We start from the raw sequence: 16,591 nt of genomic DNA on the forward strand, positions 1-16,591 counted from the left end.
AAATCAACTTGTATAAAATTACTAAAAATCATATAAAAATTGTATAGTTATTAAAAATTATAACTAAACAATATTTATAAAATTTGTAGATATCTAAAAGAAACTAATGAAATTACGATTAACAATTTATTATTTTTTTTAAAAAGATGTAGAAAATTTTGAAGATATTACTAATAAAAATTGTATAATTATAAAAATACAATTAAATAATGTATTTCGAAATTTATAATGCATATTTCAATATATTTATTTTAATGATGATTTATGAATTATTACTATATTTTAAAAAGTTTAACAAAAATATAAATCAATATTAAATGTAATGTATTAGTTATTGTCATATTCTATAAAGTGTACCAAAAATGTATGTTAGTAATAAATGTGATTGTCCATGTCATATTAACTATAAGCCATGTCATCAATCTTGTTAGTTTAGCCATGTCATCATTTTTTTGTAAAAATGATTGTAGATAGGACATGTGGCAAAATCACTTCGAAAATATAGTCTAGGGGATAGATATCTAAAAGAAACTAATGAAATTACGATTAACAATTTATTAATTTAAAAAAAAAGATGTAGAAAATATTGAAAATATTAGTAATAAAAATTGTATAATTATAAAAATACAATTAAATAATGTATTTCGAAATTTATAATGCATATTTCAATATATTTATTTTAGTGATGATTTATAAATTATTACCATATTTTAAGAAGTTTAACAAAAATATAAATCAACATTAAATGTAATGTATTAGTTATTGTCATATTCTATAAAGTGTACCAAAAATATATGTTAGTAATAAATGTGATTGTCCATGTCATATTAACTATAAGCCATGTCATCAATCTTGTTAGTCATGTCATCATTTTTTTTGTAAAAAATGATTGTAGATAGGACATGTGGCAAAATCACTTCGCAAATATAGTCTAGAGGATAGATATCTAAAAGAAACTAAGGAAATTACGATTAACAATTTATTAATTTTTTAAAAAAGATGTAGAAAATTTTGAAAATATTAGTAATAAAAACTGTATAATTATAAAAATACAATTAAATAATGTATTTCGAAATTTATAATGCATATTTCAATATATTTATTTTAATGATGATTTATGAATTATTACTATATTTTAAAAAGTTTAACAAAAATATAAATCAATATTAAATGTAATGTATTAGTTATTGTCAAATTGTACCCTCTCTTTTTTTTTGTTCTTCCATTATAACATACAGCTGTAACAATATAATTCCCCACTTTGATCCCCTAAAAAAGGACCACCATAAAAAAAATTTTAAAAAGGGAAAAGTACAGAAATCTGTCCCTGTAAATATATTTTTTTTGAAAAAAAAGAAAAATAAACAGGCATGTGATGATGATGAAGCAGAGAGATTATTAAGCGGATTCGTCGGCGTGAGAGTTTTCCTTTTTCACCCTCGGCTGTATCCCATAATAACTAACGTACCACTTGACGAACTTCCTCAACCCCGCCGCAAGATCCGTCGTCGGTTTATACCCGAAATCTCTATACGCTAAGCTGACATTCGCATGCGTGTAAGGTACGTCACCGTTTCTAGGCATTTTGATCAGATGCTTCTTCGCTTTCGTCCCCAACAACCCTTCCAATATCGAAACCAATCTCCCGACCGGAACCGGAGAAGTGTTCCCGAGATTGTAGACACGTAGCTGAGCCGGTCCTCGCTTCTTTCCGCCACTTCCCGTGCTCTTCTCCGCCGTATCTAACGCACCGACACATCCTTTAACGATGTCGTCGATGTAGGTGAAGTCACGCGCCACTTCTTGATTGTCCTGAGTCCGGTAGATGTCGATAGACTTCCCGTGTAGTATGTCCTTAGTGAAGAAGAAGTAAGCCATGTCTGGTCTTCCCCAAGGACCGTAAACCGTAAAGAACCGGAGTCCGGTTAAAGAAAGACCGTAGATGTGGTTGTAAGTGTGAGCTATCTCCTCACCTGCTTTCTTCGTCGCCGCGTAAAGACTCGCCGGCTGATCCGTTCTGTGTTCTTCAGAGAAGGGATTCTCGGTGTTGAGTCCGTACACGGAGCTAGACGAAGCCCAGACGATCGCAGGCTGAGGGTTAGCTGCTTTGGCTACTTCGAGGAGGTTAACCAGACCAGCGATGTTTGAGCTGATATAAGACTGAGGGTTCTTCATGGCGTAACGAACTCCGGCTTGAGCTGCTAAGTGGAGGACGTGAGTGAAAGGGACGATGTCGAAGAGCTTACGCAGGAGAGGCCCGTCGTTGAGATCTCCTTCGACGATGAACACTTGGTTCTTCTCTAGGAGGTGTTGTCTCGCTCTTTTGAGTGATGGATCGTAGTAGTCGTTGAAGTTGTCGAATCCTAAAACTCCGTCGCCGCGTTTCCTAAGCGCGATTGAGCAGTGAGATCCGACGAATCCGGCAGCTCCGGTGACGAGGACGGAGAGGCCGTGTTGTCGTTTTGCTGTTGAGGATTGTCTCACGCGCTTCTCCCAAGCGGCTCCTCCGCCTAGAGAGGAGGAGGCGGAGGAGGAAGAGAAGAGTCCGGTGGATAAGAAGCTGCGTCGGTGGAGATGGTGGCTGTCGGAGTGTGGATGGTAGTTGACTGCGAAGAGTAGGACAAGGACTAGAGCGATGAGGAGTGTTGCTCGGAAAAGAACTTTAGAAGAAGCTTTGAGAACTTTTGTGCTGTGGATCTTCCGGAGGTAGCTGTTGTACCTCTCCAGCTTCACCGTCTTGCTTGTATCCCCCGTCGCCGACAGTGGCATTTTCGTCTTTTTGATGTGAAAAACTCGAACTGGTTTAGATTTTTCAGTGGATTCTTCTCTCAGGATCGAAGAAGAGGCTTGAGAAAATGTTATATTTTCGAAGATTTTTTTAGGGACTTGAGGGGTTTCAGAGAGTTTTTCTTTCTATCCCTGAGAAACCAAGTGAAGAACGATCTTATGATTATAAAGACGAAGAGTGAAATTTAGCTGGTCGGTCGGAACCCACTTTTCTGTAATAAAGATATTATATAAATCCACGAGTTAATCTCTAGCTACAATATAATAAAATAAATAAAAGTGCTGTTGTCTTTTACCCGAAGAAAAACAAAAAAGTACTGTTGTAGTTGTGATGGCGACGTTAGTTATTTTTAACACGAGTGTGATTTTACCAGAAATATAAGCTCATTTGCATCATTGAACCCCATGGAAAGGTTTCACAAAATATATATTTTTTTTTTTCTGTTTTATTTTTGTTTAAAAAAAAAATATTAATTAACCGGATCAATCGCGGACCGCCATGTGCCGTGGGACTCGCGCTACAGTGATGACTCGGGTTTAGTGCAGTGACCCTGCAGGAGACATGTTCACTTCTTTTGTTTATTTTAATTTATTTTTTTTTCGAAAACTGTGTGAACTCCCCATAGAGTTCACTTATTCAGATGCTAGAGTTCACTTATGCAGATGCTCTAAGGATATGGAAGTTGAAGTTAGGGCTTAAGCCACATTGGAGAGAGTTAGATTCTTCACCACTAGTATACAATATGGGAAGCTTCTTCTTACAGAGTTTGTTTTTGCAATCTTTAAAAAGTCTCTGAGTTGTTTACTTATTTAATAGTCAAGATCTGTTTATTAACTATGCAGTTTTTGTTCATTACTACTAGGTATAGAAATTTGTCGTTTTCTTAACCTTTTATGGTTTTCATCGGTTTCAGTATGTTAAGATTAAGAAAATGTTGCAAGTAGTCAATCAAATTTTCATTTGGCATATAAAATATATAGTTTTCATCTGGAATTTCTAGAGTAACCTAGCTAATTCACTCATTAAATGTGATAAATTTAAGATTTAAGTTATTTCAAGTTATTATGTGGTTATACTAAAGTAAGTAGCTTTTAATATGCTTAAATATGTTCTTAGTTTATGTAAAAGAAGTCAAAACGACATTGTTCATGAAGTATTTGAAAGACGTTAAAAGTAGTTAAGATAATATTCGATTTGATTGAAAATAGATAGTAGACTGAAGGTTCTTTTGAAAACGCGTAGACTATCAAACATGATGTAGTTAACTGGGTTATAATAAAATAGCAGTGATCCTGTCTATTACTTGAGAGTACAGTGTGTATACTTTTATATGGATTTTTTTGGTAAGAAGAAATAATAATATGAGTAAATTTTGGACCTTCGTTGTCAAAAAGTATATAACAAAACGATTCAAATAACTAAGGAATTTTAGCACATTGGTTCAGCGAGAGGCCAGCCCCACTTCGGTTTGTCTTGTGGTGCGAGGGAGTGAAAGGAGAGTGCCCCATGTGACTTCCTCCACATGGTCTTATGTGTGAACATTTGGACCAAATTTATTTGCTGACTTTTTAATTCTCACCACACTATGTTTTATAATTTTAAATTGTGAAATGTTTTGTAATCGTATTTGTGAATCGGGGTGGGTTCAACTTGATATTAAAAAAGTACATGTCGAAAATAAATGAAGCCCTTTAGGAAAAAGCAAGAAAATGGTCAAATAGTCGATTTTTTTTTTATAGTCTACGCGTTTTCAAAAGATGCTTACATTCTACGGGAAAAAAAAAATTAAATAGCAGACTGAGAAGCTGAAAATTTAGTTAGAGATCTGAACAGATTACCATGACTTATCGACTTATCCTAGTAACACGAATGAATCGATGATTTCAAACAAACTAGACTTGCATATTATTTCTTCAGTTTGTTTCCTGACTTGTAATTTAGATTTATAAGCTATAACATCGATTTTAGTGTAAAGAGCTACAAACGATCAATTCTTTGCAAGTACTCTTAGCTAAAAGGGAAAATTTCTTAAAAAATACGCTGACTAATTTTTATTTGCTAATAAAATACATGAACTATTTTGGATCCCCGTTTAATACACGAACTAATTTTTATTGCCTATTAAATACACAAACTTTTGAAATTCGCAGATTTTACACATCGTTTTAGACGGCATTAACTATATTTAACGGAAGTGTTAACGACGTTAGTGTTTAATTAAACACGTGTTTAAATTGTGAAAATAAAATTCTTTAAAAATACACGAACTAATTTTCATTTGTTAATAAAATACACAAACTATTTTGAATATTCGTTTAATACACAAACTAATTTTTGTTTTCCATTAAATATACAAACTTTTGAAATTTGCATATTTTACACGTTGATTTAGATGACGTCGACTATGTTTAACAGAAGATGACATTAGTTTTAATTAAACACGGAATTAAACTGTGAAAAGTACGCTCACCCTTAGCCAAAACCTCTCAAATTGATTGAGCCCTAATTCAAGTTAGTTTCAATTCGAGTTTGGCACCCTAATTTGTTCTAACCTCTTTTGTTCTCCAAACTATGTTCATTTTCTTCTTATTCACTTTAATTTCCCTTTATATCTCTTCGAAGTAGAGTCGATTCGGCTTTTAGAATTAGTTTAGTGTTATGTATTTCTAATTCTTATTATTCGCTTTGATTATAGTGATAATGATTCAATCAAGGTTAATTTACACTATGATAAATAAGTTTAGTGCTATGAATTAAGTTGTATATATATTCTTTCTACTACGATCGGTATATTTGAAATTTTATCCAAAAAAAAATTACACTATGGAAGCGTAATGAAAAGAAGCTAAAAATCTAATCTATCAGGAGGATTTTTAAGAAATTTTCCTTCACGGTTTAACCACATGTTTAATTAAACACTAACATCATCTTCATTTCTGTTAAACATAGTTGATATCGTCTAAATCATGTTAAACGTAATTGATGTCGTTTAAATCGATGTGTAAAATCTATAATTTTAAAAGTTTGTGTATTTAATGGGAAACAAAAATTAGTTTGTGTATTAAAAGGGTATCCAAAATAATTCGCGTATTTTATTAGCAAATGAAAATTAGTTCGTGTTTTTTTAAGGAATTTCATTTTCACAATCTAAACACGTTTTTAATTAAACGCTAACGTCTTCATCACTTCCGTTAAATATAGTTAACGCCGTCTAAAACGATGTGTAAAATCTACGAATTTCAAAAGTTTGTGTATTTAATAGACAATGAAAATATGTTCGTTTATTAAATGGGGATCCAAAATAGTTCGTGTATTTTATTAGCAAATGAAAATTAGTCTGTGTATTTTAAAGGAATTTTCCCTAGCTAAAATTATGTTTTCAAGAAAAATATAAATACTATCAATGTAGACAAACTACCTAATGTTAATATGAATTTTATAGACACGAAAAATGATAATAAATCTTGTCAATTAATTAAATGAACCAGAATTTACGTATAATATTATGTATATTGGTTTAGAAAATTCAACATCCTATTTTATACTTTTTACACTTCACATTATCTTCTCTCTTCCGGTTAACAATTTAACATTTATTCATTTTTGTATAGAGATGGACATCATTACTCGTTACTCGGCTTAAACTCGCTATTTGACTTGTACTCGCTTTAATAAGTCGATAAATTTCAAAACTTGCAAGACCGAGCTAAGTATCAAGTATCATTATTTTTTTTGTACTTGGCTCATTACTTGTCTCTCCCTGCTTGCCATTTATTACATGATCTATTAAATACTTTTTACTTACTAATAATATTTGTATTTTCTTTTGCTTGCATTTAGGGTTGGACAAAATACTCATTATTCTTTTTATACTTGTTATTTGATTCATATTCGTCTTGATTTTTTAAATACTCGTCGCTGTCATATAGTCGAATATTAAATAATAAAAAATATTAAAGATTTAGTTATCTGGATTGCTACTACCTGTTACTTACTTAAATAAAACTTTTTGTCATCTTGTGAATTATACAATTCTTCTATATCGAAATATTCATATTTTCTTTATTTTATTTTTATTATAATATGCACAAATATTTTTTTAAAGTAATTCTCATGTTCATTTTAGTAGAATAGAACAAACAAAAAATTCATCTCCATTTCTAATAGAGTATTATTTAGTAAGTAATTCTTAAATATTCAGAAATATTTGTAAATAATTCACAAATACTCGTAAGCGGCATGTAATAGAATGAGACAAGCAACTTGCAAGTAATTCATTTTTGATCAAGTACTCAAGATAGCAAGTACTCGTTTTTAACAAGTCAAGTACAAATCGAAAATTTTATTATTCGTGAAAGACAAGTCAAGTATCAAGTACCAGTAAAATATCGAGTAATCGCCTTGTGCATGACACTATTTTTTATACTCTACAATAGTTTTGTTTAATAAAATTCAACATCCTATCCCACATTTTTATATTAATAAAAGTTCTTAATTAATTTAATTAAAATCTTGAATAATAAGTAATTTGAAAATGGCATCATCGATCCATAATATGGACGATAGTTTAGAACAGATGGTGGCATGAAAAATTTCTTCAAAAAACATAATTGAGTATATTATGGGGTTGGTTAAAAGAGTGATTTTGAAATTTATAGTAGTTAGGATTTGGATAGTTAAAAGAGTAATTAGTTGAATTTTGGGTATTGGAAGGATCACTGTTATGATCCATTTCAGAGAATAAAACAATTACGGGAATAAATAAGAGTTTAAGAATAAGATGATAAAAAAATATAGTAGAAATAAAGAGGGTTTTTGTATCCGGTTTAGTTGTAGATAACTATTGTTGAATAATTGAGATAATAATTTTTTTTTCCAAAATCTATATAATTCAATAGAAAAGAGATACCTCATAAAATTGGGGCCCATTTTTATATTTATTTACCGGTTAAAAATATTCAACCGATTGAATACTGATCACCATTCAACATCTTCATTGTTTTGTGATTTATTTTCGAGAAATTGCCACAAATATCACATTCATATTATTATTTTTCATGTTTATACTAATCAATTTTATCTTCATTTTTAATGAATGGTAAAAAACACCTATATCCCTAGGTTTAACTAATCTAGACTTAGAACATCTCCAACCCCTAGTTATTTTCACATCCCCTATATATTAATTAAGGAACATTTGAAAAGATGTAACTTCAATTTTGTATTAATTAAAATAGGCTCCAATGCATAGGTGGCACTCAATTAGGTAGTCAATTACATTCAATTGAAAAATAAGTAGGTCCACATTCGATTTTTATATGTTGTTAGATACATAAGTTGGTAAAATTATATGATATAATTATATGATATGTTATTTTCTTTCCTTAAATCAAACCTACGGAATTACCATAAATGACTAATATATATATATGACAATTAATGATTTTAATAATAAAGATTTGATAACAATGTATATCTCCTCCATCATTTTTTGTTTAATTTTATATTATGAAAATAAATTAAACAATCAAATTAGCTATAAAAGTAAAATTTAGATTTTTTCGTATATGTTATATTTTAAATTTTTAAAAATGACAATAAATGATTAAAACTATTAAAATTATTATGTTAAAAATTAATGATCAATGGTTTAACATTTTTAGTATAAGAAGATACACATGATTTTAAAACCATATGAGTAAAAAATATCATTTAATAATAAAATAAACATATATGTATATAGATTAAACACTATACACCATAGGATTACATAAATATTTTAATATTAAAAGTTTCAATGAATTTTCAAGAACATTTATAAATTATAAACTTATTAAAGATTTCAGATTGAAAATTTTGTTATCGATGATTTAAATATCTTGTTATAAAATGATATGAACGATCATAGAACCGTATGATTATAAATTCTTATTTAATAAAATATATATATATATATATATATATATATACTAATGATTTAAAGCAACAAGATTGGCTGATCAATTTAGTTGTCCACTTGAAATCTTTAAAAAGTATGTGAAAGACTAAAGTCAAAGTAAATATGGATTTAGAATAGTAGTTATATTTTACTAACCAAAATACCGAAAAAAACCGAACCGAATCGAAACCAACCCGATATCTGAATTGAACACCCCTAATCCAAATGAAGACAAACTATTGTTTCATTCTCCAAAATATAATAAAAATAATAACTTAATTCCGCGCAAGGCGCGGGTCTTATCCTAGTCTATATGCTATAATAGAGTTAAAAGTGCTTCATCCCATCTCTATTTCCACCTCTAAAATAGAGATTGCTATTTTTTTCCTTTATAAATAGAGGAAAAAATAGCATTCCTCTATTATAGAATCATACCTTTTTTATTTTCAAAATAGTCCTGGAACTTTCAAATTTTTATATTTGTAACCAAAATAATTATATTTATAGAGAAATACAGCTTTTGTAGGAGTATAATAACATTTTTTATTTGCATAATAGTCTTTTAACAAAACTTTAGTTTAAAAAAATTCATAAGTTTATGAAAATATTTTAAAATTTAAAAATAAATAGGGTTAGTTATCAACTTTTATAAACAAAATATATCTTTTGTAAAATTAAAATAGAATCTTTTGAGAATATTCCTTTATAGAGGCAAAAATAGAGAAATACTTTAGAGAGAAATTCATCTCTATTTTAGAGATGCTCTATTTTAGAGGTAAAAATAGGGGAATACATTGGAGATGGTCTTAGAGTTTAGAGTTGAGGGGTGGGATAGAGTTTTTGGAATGTGAAATTTAGGATAAAAATAAATATATAAATAAATACTTAAAAATATATTAAAATTTTTGAAAAATAGCTTCAATCATAATTTTCGATTTTTAAAAAGAAATTTGAAAAAAAATCGAAAAAATTCAAAAAAAAATTTATAAAAAAAATTTGAATTTGAAAAAATATAATTTGAAAACATAAAAAATATTTTTTTTAATTTTTTATTTAAATAATAATATAACAAGGGTATAAGTAGGCCTGGAACTTTTATCCGAGATCCGGATTCGATCTGTGATCCGATCCGGATCCGATCCGAAAATTCGGATATCCGGAGAGGCCGAATCCGGATCCGGATAGTAAAATGTTGGATCCGTCAAAGCCGAATCCTGATCCGGATATCTTGATTTTTTAGTCCGGATATCCGGATCCTTAAATTTTATTAATAACTATTTCAAAAATAGTAATATCTATATATAAAACTAATTTTATTTAATATATTTTCATTTTTATAATAGTATATATATATTTTATGTAAATTTTGTAATATTATACATAGAAATAATTAAAAACATTATATATATTTTTATTTTTGAATTATTGTTAATATTTTTTTATATATTAATTTATTTTTTAATTTATTTTAAGGATCCAAATCCGGATCCGGATATCCGCCGGATATTATAATTTTTAGAAGGATATCCGACACCCGGATATCCGCGAACCCCGGATCCGGATAAGGATAGTAAAATTATGGATCCGCCGGATAAGGATCCGGATCCGGATATCTTAAAATTGTCCGGATACCCGATCCGTCCCAGGCCTAGGTATAAAAGTCTTTTGACACTTAATAAATAAGGTATTTTTGAAAATGTCTCTTTAATGGTGATAAAGATGAAAAGTGGTACCATGAAAGTGGTAAACATAAAATTTTCCCTTATTTTTTCCAACCGTTGAAATTAATGTTTCAACAAGCCCATTGTTAATAATCTAAGATCTAGTTAGTGTAAAATAGTCTTAGTACTAGGATAATACAAGCGTCTTGCGCAGAGTGAGTTTATTTCTATATATTATCGATAATTTTTTTTTATATATTTGATCATTTTATTTATATATATACAATATTTTTTGTTGTTATTATATAATTTCTTTCGGATAGATCAAATCATTTTTTATTAAAAATGATGGGACAAAACTATAATTAATACATCATGGGTTGATCAGATTGGACATTAAACAAATTATGACATAAGAACCTTATTTTTTCCATCGAACACATTCTTGAAAAAGGTGAACAATATTGTTTTCACAGTTGAATTATTTTCACTTTTATGTTTCATATGGTTTTGAAAGCTTTCAAATCAACCATCGAATTGATACATGACATTTTAATGTTTTTAGTCGTATACTTAAGGAAAACTTACATTTTTGTAATTTAAAGTCGTTTTAAAAAATTAATATAATGTTCTTTAGTGGACATTAAACAAATTATGACATAAAAACATTATTTTTTTCCCTCGAACAAATTCTTGAAAAAGTGAACAATATTATTTTGATAGTTGAATTATTTTGACTTTTATCTTACATATGGTTTTGAAAGGTTTCAAATCAGCCATCGAACAGATACATGTCATTTTAATGTTTTTAGTCATATACTTAAGGAAAACTTACATTTTTGTAATTTAAAATCGTTTAAAAAATTCAAAATATAACATATAAAAAAAATCTAACATATAAGAAAAATATAACATATAAGGTGTACTCATTTTTTTATTTTAAAGTCGTTTTAAAAAAAAATATAACATATGAGGTTTCCTCATTTTTTTAATTTAATTTCATTTTAAAAAATTTTAAATATAACATATAAGAAAAAATCTAATTTTTTTATTATATGGTTAATGTGATTGTTTATTGTTTTTAATAATATAAAATTAAACAAAATGAAGAAGGATGCAAAAATTGTTATCAAATCTTTATTATTCATAATCATTAATTGCCATATATATGTAAATCATATTAGGTAATTCCGTAGCTTTTATTTAAGGAAAGAATACACATTTCTTATATTTTAGGTTAATATAATGTTCTCTAGTTTTATATAATTATGGAATAATGTGACACCATTAGATTAAACTATACTTTATATTAGATGCTCTAGAATTCTTTAAAATGAAATTTATAAGACATTTAGAGTGCCACATAGGATTTAGAGTTTTTTTTAATTAATACAAAATTAAAGTTCTAATTTTTCAAATGCTTCTCAATGTGGCCTTGTGGTCGATAGCCAGTAGCGGCCCTGGGCAGAAGCAGTGGAAGCATCTGCTTCCGGCCATTAATATAAAACATAGTTTTCAGCCATTTTTCAAAAGTTATCACTAGCTCAATTGGTTAAAGTAGGAATAGTTTCTCTCATAGGTAATAGGTTCAACTCTAGTTGGCAGCCTTTATTTTTTATTGAGCTTCCAGCCTTTGTTTTATTTTAGATTTTCAGGGCCGGGCCTGTCGATAGCATACCAAGTCTTTCTCAAGTCTGCAGTTCAAAGTAAGAGGGTGTATTTACTATTAAGTCTAGGGAAAATTACATATTTATCACTTTCATTTTTACCACCACTAAAAGTATATTTTCAAAAATAGCTTCTTTATTAAGCAGCAAAAGACTCTTATGCACTTATTCTTTATATATATAATAAATAAATATTTAAATAAATAAAAATCTAAAAAAATAAAAAATAATTTTTTAATTTTTTTTCGAATTATACTATTTCGAAATTCAAACCCTAAACCCTAAAACTCAACTCTAAACCCTAAACCATCAATCCTAAACTTATTTTTTTTTTTATATACGAAGCCTAAACCCTAACCAATCAATCATAAACCCTTTTTTTTTTTAAATACGATCCCTAAACCCTGAATCATCAACTCTAAACCCTAAACCCCGAAACATTAACTCTAAACCCTAAACCCTAAACCTTCAACTCTAAACCCTAAACATCAACTCTAAACCCTAAACCCTAAACTTCAACTCTAACCCTAAACTTCAACTCTAACCCTAAACTTCAACTCTAACCCTAAACTTCAACTCTAACCCTAAACTTCAACTCTAACCAGATTTAGGGTTTAGGGTTTACGTTTAGGATTTAGAGTTGATGTTTTAAGGTTTAGATTTGAAGGTTTAGGGTTTTAGGGTTTAGGGTTCGAATTTCAGAAAAATATAGGGTTTAGGGTTTACGTTAAAACCCTAGAGTTGATGTTTTAGGGTTTAGATTCGAAGGTTTAGGTTTTTAGGGTTTACGTTTAGGGTTTCGAGTTGATGTTTTAGGGTTTAGATTTGAAGGTTTCTGGTTTTAGGGTTTAAGGTTCGAATTTCAGAAAAATATAGAGTTTAGGGTTTAGGGTTTAGAGTTGATGTTTTAAGGTTTAGATTTGAAGTTTTAGGGTTTAGAGTTTAGAGTTGATTTTTCGGGGTTTAAGGTTTAGAGTTGATGTTTTATGGTTTAGGGTTTAGAGTTGATGTTTTAAGGTTTAGATTTGAAGTTTTAGGGTTTAGAGTTTAGAGTTGATTTTTCGGGGTTTAAGGTTTAGAGTTGATGTTTTATGGTTTAGGGTTTAGAGTTGATGATTTAGGGTTTAAAGTTGATGTTTTAAGTTTAGATTTAGGGTTTAGGGTTTACGTTTAGGGTTTAGAGTTGATGTTTTAGGGTTTAGATTTTTAGGTTTAGGGTTTAGAGTTTATGTTTCGGGGTTTAGAGTTTAGAGTTGATCTTTGATGTTTTAGGGTTTAGGGTTAATGATTTAGGATTTAGAGTTGATGTTTTAAGTTTAGATTAGTTAACCATATGTTTTTTTTGTCAAAGTTAATGAAAAGGTTATAAATGTCTTTTACCTCTCATTAATGATGAGGGTAAAAGTGGTTAATGCAAACATGAAAAGTGGTATTTTGAAAATGGCATTTTTGGCAATTTCCCTTAAGTCAATCTTTAAATTTTCTAACATTTCGAAATATTTTAATGTCATTTTTCCATTTCACATCTAAAAATATATCAACATTTATCTTAAAAAAACATTTACTATACATCAAATAATCGAATAAGACAACATAAAATTTGTATATATAACGTCAATATTATTAAGTTATAGAACTTTTAATGTGATTGCTGATAAATTAAATTGCAAATCTATGTAAATAGCAGACCTGTAAGCTGTTAAATTTTAAAAATCAGTATAAATATGTACTAATTCCATTTATTTTCGTCGTATATTCAAATTTTTCGTTTCACAATAAGTGTCGTTTTAGAATTTTAATGCAAAAAATATTAACTTTATATGATATATGATTATTTATATTATTTAGTTTAATATATTGTAATGATGTTTTTATTTAGAAAATATATAAAATTAAATATTTTTTAATATATGTATACAATTTTAAATTAATAATTAAAATAAAATGGATAGAGTATTATGTCTCGAGATTCTACCGTTATTGTTAAGTAAGTATATATATTTTTTAGTTCAAAAAAAAAAGTATATATATTTTAATTTAAAGCGTGACTTCAATTTGAGTTGGTCTCTGAAAATGAGCCCAAAACCTCGTTCGTTGCTTCGTAGAAGATTCACAGTTTCACACCATGTTCTTCATTTATTGCTGAATCTCGTGCGAGGCTGGACTCATAACAATAAAGTATTTTTATCAAACAACTTCGTTTACGTTAAAGATCGGTATGTATTTTACTATTTAACAATTAGTGGATGTAAGGGCATGTCACCGACAGAACCTTCCAGAATTATATATTCTCCGAGATCAGTTTAAATCTACTTTCTTTTAAGCTATATATGGAGTGATAGAAGCTATCTTTGTTTATGTGATGTCTCACAGAACCTGAAATCTAAATTTCTAAAAAAATGAAATCTAAATTACGCTTAGTTTTTTTTTTGAAAAAAATATTGAATACGTCGTGGCCTACTATTCAAATTAATTCTGAAAACGATAAGAAAATAAAAAGAAACTGTTAGAGCATCAACATTGGTTGAAGCTCTATAGTGTTTTCAAATAATATTTTAAATTGTTATAACACTTTTCTCTTCTCTTTCTTATTTTTCTTAATTTTACATTTATTTTATTTATTTTAATTTACGAAAATACTCTCGAGAGCTTACCAATGCAAATGCTCTTAGTCTCAAATTACGCTTAGTTACTACTCCACTTACAAGACTATACTTAGAACGGACACCGATCTTCGATATAGGCATGTATGTCAACTTGAGATGGGTTTTAGTGTGTGCAAGATAAATATTCTAAGGCTTTGAATGTTTATAACAGCTCTGCCCCGCACCGCAGTTAACAGTAACAAAAATCTTTATATATATCATATATCTATACGTTTTTATAACTGTTAAAACCGCACCGCAGTTGAACGGTTTGTCCTGCATCGCTTAAACCGCAGTCACCATTCGGAACCTTAATATCAGACTAAGGCTGTACGACTTATTACGCATGAACAACCAAATTTGTAGATGAACAATGGGTTCCAAGTTCCAAGTCCACGTCACTGAAACAAATATTTCTGAGTTTTTATAAATTGTGAGGAGATGGAGACCAGAAAAAAGCTATATTGAAAATCTGTATCTAATTTCATGCTAATTGCAATATCAAAATAAAAATGGAGATTTTGTTTCGAAAATGGTTTATAAAAAAGTGTCGGTGGACTCAGCCACATTTCAAGAATTAAAATTGAAATGAATTACCAATAATTTGAAAGCGAATTAGGAAAGCCGTAGAGTCCCCTATCTTTGTCCATTCGAAGGCTTTTCATTTGAAAACGGAACTCTTTGTCGGTACGGTTATATACTTTTTCCATAAAATTGTAAAAAATATTGAATATGTCGTAGCCTATTGTTCAATCGAAGAATATTCTTTTTTTTTTGGTCAAACATCGAAGAATATTCTTGGGTTTGAATTTCTAGATAGCAAATTAATTCTGAAATTGGTAGTCTCGCAAACAATAACGGGTGTGATTGGTTGAGGAAGTGGCTTTCTGTTTTTTTGCTCTAAGATTTAGGTTCTAGATTTTTAGCTTTACCTTTAATTTATTTTGCTGTATAAAATTTTCAGAGCATTGTATAAAATCTCTTGAGAAAGTGTTTTCTAAAGTTAACATATTTATTTTTATAATGTTTTGGCTTTAGATTCAATTTTTAAAATAAAAACATGATTGCTTTAAAAAATGAAAATAGAAATTAAAAAGACTGTGCACAACTCCTACACCCTCGACCAATCATATTTTCCAAATAAAACCCAACGCGTAAATTTTCAAACTGACGATAAATACTAGAATGTAGAAATAGACTCAAATAGTAGTTCCACTCTGCTACCATTGCATGGAAACATTCTATGATTTTTTTTTTATTAACCAAGTGTCCAGTAGACAGAAACCTAATCAACTAATTTTTTAGAGGTCTCTATCCACATGTAACAGGTAAGTCCAGTTGATTTATGTGGGAGTTAGAAATCCACGCCACTAAACCACATGAGAAACTAAGAATTCCGTGAGAAACTAAAAATCACTAGACCACACAACGTGGTTTGCATGGATTTTTGGTCATTTGAATTGATATTTTTCCTTTTGCATGAAATTTCTTATATTTAAAATCTATCGATTATGGTGAAAGTAGAGGAAAACAATATGGCACTGATCATTAGCTCTGTGACGGATCCGGATATCCGGAAAATTTAGGATATCCGGATCCGGATATCCGGGAAATTTAGGGTATCCGGATCCGGATTCGTTGTTTTCGGATATCCGGGTTTCGGATATCCGTCTCGATATTCTATTATCCACGGATATTCGGATCCGGATCCGTCAAAATAATTAAAAATAATTTTTTTTAACAAAAAATACTAATTTTTTTAATATAATACATAAATTAAATATTTATATATGTTTATAATATTGTAAAAACTAAAATATAATATTATAAGATTAATTCATGTATAAATATTAATATATCAAATATAAATATTAATAAAATTTAAAAATTTA

General features: G+C 29.0%; 1 protein-coding gene across 1 annotated transcript; it reads right to left on the reverse strand.

Moving 5' to 3' along the window:
- Positions 1-1,184: 1,184 nt before the first annotated feature.
- Positions 1,185-2,981, reverse strand: LOC106306586 (UDP-glucuronate 4-epimerase 6-like). Its single transcript, XM_013743250.1, has one exon. It carries the CDS (start codon positions 2,767-2,769, stop codon positions 1,399-1,401), a length of 1,371 nt encoding a protein of 456 aa, XP_013598704.1. The 5' UTR covers positions 2,770-2,981; the 3' UTR covers positions 1,185-1,398.
- Positions 2,982-16,591: the final 13,610 nt, after the last annotated feature.

The sequence above is a fragment of the Brassica oleracea genome, chromosome C7 (assembly GCF_000695525.1).
Source record: "Brassica oleracea var. oleracea cultivar TO1000 chromosome C7, BOL, whole genome shotgun sequence".
Taxonomy (NCBI): domain Eukaryota; kingdom Viridiplantae; phylum Streptophyta; class Magnoliopsida; order Brassicales; family Brassicaceae; genus Brassica; species Brassica oleracea.

Bases quoted from the DNA above. Each gene is read 5' to 3' on its own strand.
- LOC106306586 (XM_013743250.1), bottom strand. From the start codon at position 2,769: ATGCCACTGTCGGCGACGGGGGATACAAGCAAGACGGTGAAGCTGGAG.